Genomic DNA, 10,931 nt, shown 5'->3' with positions numbered 1-10,931 from the left:
ATCACTTCTTTACTACTTCCAGCGTAAACGCAAGTGTGTTCAGCACAGGTACATACATGAGGTGCAGTCACTTGCAACTTCAGGCAGTGGGATCTGTGGAACGTTAAATTAGAGCCAGTGAGCAACCATTCATACTTAAATCATCGCTGGTATTCTCACCATAGTGAAACATGGTACACAAAGAACATGAGATTTTTCAAGAGGATTTGATCAAAATAAAAAAAAAGTTTCTCATCATGAAAGGCCAGGATGCCAAAGAAACTGTTAGATGAATGAGTAAGAAATATTTCACAAACCTCGTTGATGAATGCGTGCTTGGAATGGCCTTGTAAATGCTTTCCATGGCAAGAAATGTGCATCTGCGTCCTTCTTTGGAAGAAAATACTTGAGCTACTGCTTTGAGTTTTCCTTCTATATCTCCAAAGATCCGCTTAAATCGGAGTTCCACATCAATGCACAGCTAGAAAAAAGTCGTTAGGAGGAAATGTAAATCAGTCAATTAAAGCAAGCATTCTTGAAGAAAAGGTCATACAATTGCAATTGAAAGCAGTTGTCAGTATTATTAACAGAAATAAATTTTTTTTTTCCTCATGCAAGTAAATCTGAGTGCAATTTAATTGGGTTTTCAATAAATTCACTAATGTCACATCACAAGGCCTCATTTCTTTACAAATCGTAATTTTTTAATCAGCTGCCTGCTATTCACTGCAGCAGAGTATATGGCAATGCTCAGTTCTTATATTCTTGCAATGTTCACTTACAATATTTTGTAGCAAGAATTACTGGGGCAGGGGATCATCATGGCGATCGCAAAGTTACTCAGAGCTTTTTTCTGCACAAAACCTAAACTGAACGCGACAAATGTACAGTGTTGTGCGTTTTTATCGTGAACACTTTAAAAAATTTCCCCGCCTCAACCGCTGGCTCATTTGCCGTGAAACTGCACACAGAGCATGCGTACTATGGTAACTTTTGTGTCGTAGCAAGTTTCACAACGGTGCTTACTTAGTTGAGCCGTGCATGATGCGAAAACGTAATCGTCTACGTAGAGATCGGCAACCAAAACCCGCAGACGACGCTTTTTCGCTGAAGGGCGGCAGTGGCGCCATCTGTTTTGGGCAGTGGAAACCGTCACAACAAGGCCGCCGAGGCGAGCATTGCAAACAATATTCTTTAAAAGGTAAAGCCTCGTTAAATCATTTGTTCTGATATTTTTCCGCTTAATTAGTCGAAAATGTTGTAAGCGCTTCAGTAGAAGCAGACGAAACGACAGGAACGGCATATTCAAACGGCCCGCGCTCCTTGCAACGCTCTCCTCGACGGCCTTGTCGTGACGCTTTGCGCTACCGCAAACAGATGGCACCACATCCGCCCGTCAGCGAAAAAGCGTCGTCTGCGGGTTTTGGTTGCCGATCTCTACGTAGACGATTATGTTTTCGCATCATGCACGGCTCAACTAAGTAAGTACCGTTGTAAAACTTCCTACGATACAAAAGTTACCATAATACGCAGGCTATGTGTGCAGTTTCACGGCAAATGAGCCAGCGGTTGAGGCGGGGAAACTTTTGAAAGTTTTCACGATAAAAACGCACAATACTGTACATAAAAATAAGTGGAAATGCAGTGTCTGCTGATGCCTGGTTGCAGTGACTACAGCACTACATTTCATCTACTCAGTTAGATTATATCATGCATCTTCTTTTGCTTCCTTCCTTCCTTTTTTTTTTCCTTCCTTTTTACTATTATTTTTAATAAAACCACTACCAACATCACCTAGTGGAGATTAGTGGTTGATACCGAAACTTGCGTCGCCGGTTAGAAACGTGTTGAAGACAGTAATCTAAGTTAACTTGCTTCTTAATACTTCATTATATTATATTTTTCTTAAAATTATAATGCTAGTTTGGCATAATAACGATAATAAGAAAGTCGGTATATCTCGTGCCTATTCTTCGGCGTGGCTGCCAATCCGTCTGGTGTCACTGGCTCTGCAACAACAACTGTTTTCAATTTTGAAGTTCTCAAGTGGAGGAACGGTGACGTCTGTTCAAGACAGTTTATGTAACGCGTATTGTCTGTTACCGTAGTGCCTGTATTTGTCAAAAGGAACCTCTGATGGCGGTTGTTTTGGATTTATTGCTTTCGAAAACGCTGTCATCGGAAGAGCTACTGCAATGGCTGACAGACCCGCAGTACGAGCCTTCTCTTCCCGATCTCAAATTGCTGCGTTCTCAAAGGAAGGACTTCGTAGAAGCTTTCATTAACTTTATACGGGACCAATGCCCGCTCATCCAGCAGGCGTCGTCGCAAGCAAGGCCACAGCAGCCGAATGCGGCGCCCTCGAGAGTCGCGAACTGCGGCACCGCTCGTACCGCCAAGCTCGAAAGCGCTCTCAGCGTGAAATCGCCGCCAACGGTGGTTGGCCGTCGTCAGTGCACCGTCAGGGTCGGCGACTGCGACAAGTCGGCGTTGCCGGCAGCTTCTGCCAAATGCGACACGTCACGCGCCAGCGGCGTTGACATTTCAGCGTTCAAATCCACGACGTCGCATCGGAATGAGAAGCGAACGGTATTCAAGGACAGATCGACACCGGCCACTCTTGGTGTGGCTGCGCGCGCACCCGACATTGCTGACTGCGCAGCATTTCCGGCTGTTAATGAGGCTGTGGAAAGCACTAGGCCAATCCGAAGAATAACGCCAACACCTGTCAAATCGAACTGGAGGAAGCTGACGCTGAAAGACTTTTTGCCTCCCGAGGTTTCTCACGAATGTCAACGGAAGGAGGGCTGTCGACCTAGGCATGGGCAGAAAGAATCCAAAGAGTCAACGAGAAACCAGTTCAAGAGGACGGATGCATTGCAACTGCGGCTCAGCGCTGCGCCACAAAGCTGCAGCTCAGCACAGCGTCGAGATAAGAAACACCGGACCACAGCACCTGCAGTTGTTTCCGCCGACACTAATATTCACTCTACAGAAGAAGTACAAGCGGACAGTTACATTGTACCAGCACCAGATTGCATCACCGAACGGGAAAAGCTTGATGATGTGGCTGCAGTTTATGCTGCACTTTTAAACAAGGGCCTTGTGGTCAACCTAACAATTGAACTCTTTTTCCTGCTGAAGCTACTGACAGTGAAGGAAGAACCAAGGCTGAGTGAAGAACCACATTCTACTAAACTCTTGGAGTCTGTGCACAACTGCATTTACTTTGCAGCTGCTGTGCTGCAGGGCATTCTGCAGTGGCTTTGCTTCTTGGACAAGCCAACACTGAAGTTGCTTTCAAATGTGCAGCACATTGCGACGTTTGCGCCCCAACTCTACTCCAGCATTGTTAGTCTTGTTGATTGTGTGGAGCCACTCTCGAGGTTCTGGTCTTCCTCAATTCAAGGTGTTGCTTTCGACAGTACTACAGACAGCCGCAAGCATTTTGCTTCTGAAAACAACTTTCGTGCATTCCGAAAACAGAGGGACCTCTTTTACAACCTGTTTCGTGACTGGCAGCGGCACCAGTTTTGCTCAGGAGAAAAGTTTAGCGCCCAGTTTCCACACAGAGTTGCTGAAATTCTTGATACCTGCAGTGATCCGTGCAACTTGTCACACTTGGCCCGTCTTGTTCTTGGACAACTCATGACTAGCTGCTGTGGCACTCTGGAGCTTGATGACCAAGGAAATTTTGATGAGAAGTTCCTTCATGATCTGAAAAGCACATCCCCAGAAAAGATGGAGAAATTGGAGGAACGATTCCTGCTGCCCTTTAAGGTTGGTGGGCCCTGTCCAAGCCCATCATTTACAGGTTCCCAGATTTTCTTCTATGAATTTATTAAGGCCGCCACAAATTCGATCTTTCTGCAACACTTCAAGGATCAGTGTGTGAGCAAAATTGTTGAGCTCGAAAAAGATAATCCTTTTCAAGATGCTCAACAAAGTCCTAGTGAAGAGTTGAAAAGAGCTCTTATCGCTGCAGTGTACAAGTCTAAGCTGTTGGGTTTGTTTCTTGGTGTTGTAGAGTTTCTTCCGTATAGCACCATTGAAAGTTTTCCTAAGCAGTATATAGATCAGCAACAAACTGTCAGAAATCTTAAGCCCTTGCCTCTCAATGTTACTGGGCTTATCAAGGAGTCTGTGAAGAGTAAGCAGCTGGCTGCAACTTTGACATGGGTTGTCAACTTTCTTAGCATGATGGATCCCATTGCAAAGACCCTCATTGCTTACAGAGATGTGCTTTGGTTGCTCTTTTCCATCTATAAATCACCTGCATTGCTGCAGGCTAGTAGTGCTGCATTTTTTGCTAGGGTCTTGTTAGGTTGGCTGTTTGAAGTGCAGTCCATTCAGTCTGATGTTCTTGCATATGCCCCAAATGACATTCTTGGACAAGCTGAGTCGCTAGGAAGCTTTGTTGATGGTTGCATCATCTACATGTGTTGTCCATACCTCGGTGAGCTCCGTTGCATTCTACTTGAGCATCTTACAGGCACGAAAACAAAGTATGGGGAATTCCGCAAAATCACTCCAATATCTGCAAGTGAAAGTGATCTTAAGGCACAACTTAAGAATCAGCTTGAAGAAAATTTCTTCCATATTCACCCTGTGTCTGTGAAGAAAACAGTTGAATTTGTAGCAGACAGGGTTTCCTCCAATGTTGCAAAGTGTCTTAAAAAAGATGTGCAGGCCGGTATTGCTCATTCTAGGGACATTATTTCTCATATGAATTGGGCAGAGATTGAGAAGGAAGAACGGCAGCTAACCATAATGAAGCTTTTCCAGCAGATAAGTGAGAAAGCTGAAAAGACGGCTCTTGAGCAATGCAAGGAACTCATTGAAAAGCTGCTGCCTGTACTTTTACCTCCTGACATGCAAGGCCAGGCAGTGAAAATGTGCTGCTACTTGAGCACAAAGAGTGCCGTCTCTAAGGTAAGACAATGGCTGAAGACAAATGTCACAGAAAAAGCGTTCAGGCAAGGGATATCTGCTGCACCTCACCAAGCCAACTCGGACCAAAACACCTCTGAAGACAAAGACGTCAGTTCCCACTACCATGCTGCATCAGCCTTCAATATCTTGGACAGGCTGCAAGACTGCATGCGGCAACTGCAGTCTGGAAGAGGATGCACATGTGAGGACGCTGTTAAGCTCCTTGAACTCTGTGCTGAGTCGTTGCATTCAAGTCAGGAGTGGTTTCCATTTGCCACTACAGCCTTGGAACAAGCAACATTTGACTTCGTGCTCTGCCTCGCAGTTTGGTGTCCTCAAGCTTGCACACGAGATGTGTTTGATGTTGCTGTTCCGATGTGGGAATGTAGCCATGCTGTCAAGAAGGCCTGCAAGATGCTCTACTGTGCTCGGAACCTCCATCTTGCTGTGACGAGTGCCGACACACGCTGCACATTGCTAAAGTTTGGCGAACTGGCGCAAGTTTTGTTGTACTTTGGCCTCCTCACAGTAGCAGACTTGGAGGAAAGCCTGAAAAAGGTGCTCGACTTTGAGCTGCCAAGCTTGCTTTTAGAATTGACTGTGTGTGTACTAAGCAGTGTTTTGGAGCTTTACAAAAATAGTAATGAAAATTTATCTGAAAGGCCAGATTAGTGCACATGAAACTCTACCTTCATGGCATTCCAAAAGCCACCATTCATTGTCATTTGGAGAATATTTGGTGATGGTGTGTACCGGTTGCTGTGCACATTCGTATTAAAATGGGGAGGAATCATCAGCTTGGAAAATTTGCGCATGTTTTACCTTGGCCTTAACACCTTTAGGCTGTGTGTGAACATGATTATTTACAAAGCATGTTCATGTGTAATGCCACTTAACTGCAGATGCAGAATGGCAGTTAAGTAATTGCAAGGCAGAGTTTGCTATGACCTCGTTAAATCGAATATAACATTGGTAAAGTTGCAATTCTTGTAAATAGAGCTTATGTGGTAGCACTTCCCGTATCCATTGGAGGCAGTGCTTTTTGTCATAATTGTGCAGCAAAATCCCAACCAAGTGAAGTGGTGCATTGTGCATGAATAAGGCCAGTATGTTAGCAGTTGCATATTACAGAGTATGCTTTATACTGAACCTCATTACCCAATATCCATTTCGAGGAAAAAGTCTGTCTCGATATCGTCAGGTGCATTCAGAAACAGCCAGTTTAGTTTTGGTTGCAAGTTTCTTCTCCTGTAGTTTTTTTCTCAGGCTTTAAGGGAAGTTTGCAAAATGTGAATAAAATTGTGATTGTGACACAATTGAGCCTGTTTTGAGTGAACTCCCAGCTGCTGGCAGTGAGCAAACATCGAGCCTCATCTCAAATTAGGGCCTGTCAGCAGTGTTTGAGAGTGCCATGCCTGCGCAATAAGCTATGACTTTGCTGTACTCAAAGTCCTTACTTCATTCACACTCTTCCTTTCTGACTCGGCTCTTGTTCCTCCTTCCCCTTTATATCCCCCCCCAAGGCATAGTGGTAGCAAACCAGTACTTTCTCCTGGTTAATTAACCTCCCTGCATTTCCTCCCCCCTTCTCTCTCATACCGTTTGTCATCTTGATGGCCTGTATTAGTGACACACAGCACTGTGACAAAAATTATGCACTGTAGATGAGATGCTCCCCAAGTGTTTTAATTGTTTAGTCTGTCACTTCCATTTTTGCCTTTTAGATGTGTGTTGTTTCTCGGCATTGTAATATTCCTGCATGTATTTATTTTAATATTCTGTTTATGTTGTAATCTGTTAATGTTGTAGCTGTATTCCTTAGTCCTCATTTAACTTACCTTTCATCTTCAGTTTAGGTAAGGTGATATTTTTCCCCTGATTTGTACATTACCATGTTGCTTCCGCTGTATCTTCACTGCTTTTCATATTTTATATTTGGTTGGAGTGCTGTCATTCTTTTTAGGACTTCAGAGCTTGTCAAGCTCCCATTCTGCAGAAAATCCAGTGTCGGCGCTATTGTGAGCTAAAAATCCGGATTGGTCGAAAAGGCGCCTATGTCACACGTAGAGCGGTGCATTTGAAAAGTGATTAAAACGTTTGAAAACTGGTGATTATAAGGTCGCAACTTGACTCAAACGTCATTTGGACATGTAAGTATATAAAGTAAATGAGTTGTGCTGAAAAAGAAATTGGGGTAATTAGTTGGGAACCAAGTCCCTGACTCAAGGGTTGCAAGTCACACGCTACCACAACGCTACACAGGCATGTTTGTACGTCTTGGTTGAAGTGGGGCTTTATATGTCATGTGGTCTTTCACATAATGATTGTGATTATGAATGAGGAAACAGCGTTCGTGTCTGCGTAGGCAAGAGGAACCATTGATAGGACCCATTAACGCATATACCCTTAAAAGTGGAGCTTAAGTGTCGCCCACATTTTTGCTCTCGATGTTCCTACTTACAGAGGAGTGAAATAAACTTCAACTTTCATGACAATGATTATGCCCCCCTTGCATCAGTCCGTTTTATGACTGCATAGGATTTTGGCTTTGGTTTGGCTTTCACCGCCAACATGCATATTAGGCATGGCCAAGCATGCCTTCCATTCTCGGAACACAAGTACTGTGGGCCATTTGGCCATGTTTGGGTGCAATGGCTGGTCATTTTATCAGCAGCACCATTCATTCAAGGCACGCTTAACAGTGCTTCAATGTCCAGGTGCACAAGTGCTAAATAACATTATTTTTTCATGACCGATTCAAGCTGTTTTGAACTCAACTGAATTATCTATATCTGAACGTGCTTTACAGCTTTTCAGATTACATTTGTGTCCACAAACCCCGCTGCGACCAGTGGGCAATACCAGTTTCGAACACTATCAGCCTGCAAAGGTGGTTTGTGATGCAGTTGAGAGTTGACAGGTTCAATGGAGTGTCGAGTGTTCGCTGCGCACCGTGGGAGTACAGCATGTGAGTCTCAGTCTTTGAAGAGAGTTCTGCACTACACCTACAGAAAAAGGAACCCTAGGTGTGGCCGTGACAACGGCGGGGGTTGATGACGGCGATGTCCTCAGGCTTTATTAATGGCCACAAAATGGGCTTCTACCGCACGAGGCAGATTTAAGGTTGCTTGACGGCGGAACTTATCTCTGATTCATCAAGGCAACTGTGGTCAAGACCCTTTTCCCAAGCATCTCACCCCAGAAGAGCCGAGCACCAGGCCGAGGGAAACCTTGTACCCATTAGAAAACCGGTGGGTACCTGGCGGCAGGGAATCGAACCCAGCACCTCCCGAATGCAAGGCAGATGCTCTACCACAAGGCCACCGCTTCGGTTATATACGAGGCAATTGTGGTCAAGACCCTCTTCCCAAGGATCTCACCCTAGAAGTGCTGAGCACCAGACCGGGGGAAATCTTGTACCCATTAAAAAACCGGTGGGTACCCTGCCCGAATGCGAGGCAGAACAAAAAAAAATACTCTCATTCGGTCCTTTCCAGCTATGCGTCAGCAAACACATGCTGGACATTGTACCTTTTTTCAAAGCTTTGTTAAAGAATAAATGTAAAACATCTTAGAGAAATTAGAGAATAAATGTAAAACATCTTGAATGCACACAGGGTGTCCAGGATAACATGAGCCAAGAGTTTGGTAAAAAACTAGGACTTGGTGTGAAACTGAAAATTATGCAGCAATGTTGGTGGTTGACAAGAGCAAGAAGTGTATCTTAGAATAGTGTGGATTTAAGTGCCTAGTGAATATTAATTAGTCACTTTTTAAACTACTAGAGATTTGTGAAACATCATAAACAACCAGGATTTTCATAACTGCAGCTTCATCGTGAAATTCTCTGAACAAAATGTGCAAAATCTGAAATATCTGTTGTAGGAGCACTGGTATCAGATATCCAGTGCCTGGTAGCTCTGCCCTTCAGGCTGAAAAAATGGTGTACCCATTAAATTTGCACAGCCACAGTCGTCGTCGGCACATGCAATAGGCCACAACCTTGTCTTTCAGCTTTCCGGTTGTCTCATCACAAAGTGATTGTTCTCTCATAACAGTCTTATTGTCTTCTGAGCTGCACGAAGTATGCACATGGCACAATCTCGTATTCACAGCTGTAACGATGGCTCAGTGGTTGTGATGCTCGGCTGCTGACCCTAAAGACACAGGTTCTATCCCGGCCGCAGCGGTCGAATTTCGATGGAGGCGAAATTCTAGAGGCCAGTGCACTCTGTGATGCCAGTGCATGTTAAAGAACCCCACATGGTCAAAATTTCCGGAGCCCTTCACTACGGCATCCTCTATAGCCCGAGTTGCTTTGGGACATTAAGCCCCCATAAACCAAACTATATTCACAGATATCATATATTCGTGGGGGTTTCCGACACAGTATAGACTTTTTTAACGTCCTTTTCACATATTTCCAGCAGTCCAATAGTTATTCATTAGTAAATAATTATACTATTGTGAAGTAGGTACATGTACCTGCATGCTCCATAATAGAATATTTTTGTAATGTTTACCAGTTCGCAATAAATCACTGGCTAATGTTGCATTGTACACCTTGTATACACAATAATGCACACATTTGTTAATAATGGCCTAGGCTTTATTGAAATCTGGACTAAATATTGGCAGTAAAGTGCAATACAATGACATTTGAAGAAGCCAATAGACACCACTGCTGAAACCATCAAATGGCCGTAAAGGCTGTGTACCACTAAATGGCAGAATAGCAATTAACTTTTGAGCAGCACAGTTATGACGTTCTGGTGATTTCAGAATGCATGCAAATTTTGCTACTGGCAGTTCAAACCAATGGCAATGACAACAAAACTTTTAGCATGCCTGAAAAGCTTCACAGTCGAACCTGCTTACAACAAACATGAACATCATATGGTATCCATTCATTAAATCATGAAGTTCACAGTAAGTGGACTAAAGGGCTTTATTGCATACCGACTGCTTTTTACACAATATACGCAAGTCACCATCTATCCAGGGAAATTTTTGTAACAGCTGGAGCCTCTTCGCGTTTCTTCCCAGTGAAAAGAGAACGCGAAGAGTGCATACGTTGAAATCAACAGCTCAATTGGCACTATGAGGAGTGCGTTCTTTTCACTCTGTCATTTGGGGGTGCTTTGCGACCGAGTTGTTAAGGCCTAACATGTTAGTCAAGCGTTCGAAGGTCACTTTTATTTGCGGAACAAAAGCAGGCTAACCATGAAGTTTAACGCGCTGCTTTGGTTAATTTTGGGTTTACGACACCTGCCTTTTTTTTTCCGGATGCCGCATTTGTTGAGCAGTGACCAGCTATTGCTTTAGTAGGAGCAGCGGCATTAATAAGTGTTTGTTATACATGCATCCATTACAAGTGTTACAAGTGCGCTATACTGTAACAACAACTTAGAAGCAGATTGTATAATGTGTGCTGAGTAGAAGGGAGGACTGAGCATTGAAACAGTTTATACATTTACTGCAACTGCCCATCAAGCAATATTCTCAAAAGACGGGGTTCAGCAGGTCAAGCATACAACACACATTTTAATAAGCTCACTGCGAACTTTTCAGTTTTATTCCGGAGAGAGTTTCATTCCATGAATGAAGATAACCCTGATAAAGAATGCAGTACTGCAAATGGTTTCAACACCTAGCAAAAGAAAGACAAGTTTGCAGATGAGATTGTTTGGCCTGATGAAGCACAATTTAAGCCGAATGATAGTGAATTATAACTATTTACTTGATTTTACAGGGACTCAATGTCAAGTATGAGATTTCCACTGACGGGTTCAACTTAACCATTCTCTTCTGAAAAGGTAGTCAGTAACATACCTCAATATGCTTCACCCATCAATTTTACCAGCTGTTAATGTATTTTGCATGAATCAACAGTTCTACATTCTGCAATGGGACACATCACCACAGTAGCAATAGGAAGTCAAGGTCGTCTTTACAATGCCTTACCAGGATGCTGGACAGGAAAAAGCGGCGCAGTTCAGTTCCCTCCATGTTCTCCTGAC

At 43.7% G+C, this 10,931-nt stretch overlaps 1 protein-coding gene across 1 annotated transcript; it reads left to right on the top strand.

The window, feature by feature from the left end:
* Positions 1–1,858: 1,858 nt before the first annotated feature.
* Positions 1,859–6,227, top strand: dlt (codanin-1 like protein dlt). The gene has a single exon (XM_077649336.1). It carries the CDS (start codon positions 2,116–2,118, stop codon positions 5,581–5,583), a length of 3,468 nt encoding a protein of 1,155 aa, XP_077505462.1. The 5' UTR covers positions 1,859–2,115; the 3' UTR covers positions 5,584–6,227.
* The last annotated feature ends 4,704 nt before the right edge of the window (positions 6,228–10,931 follow it).

Source organism: Amblyomma americanum, chromosome 1 (assembly GCF_052857255.1).
Source record: "Amblyomma americanum isolate KBUSLIRL-KWMA chromosome 1, ASM5285725v1, whole genome shotgun sequence".
Taxonomy (NCBI): Eukaryota; Metazoa; Arthropoda; class Arachnida; order Ixodida; family Ixodidae; genus Amblyomma; species Amblyomma americanum.
Note: the sequence above shows the minus strand (reverse complement) of the source record. Positions and strands in the feature narration are given on the sequence as shown.

Excerpts from the sequence above, each read along its gene's own strand:
- dlt (XM_077649336.1), top strand. The coding sequence starts at position 2,116 with ATGGCGGTTGTTTTGGATTTATTGCTTTCGAAAACGCTGTCATCGGAA.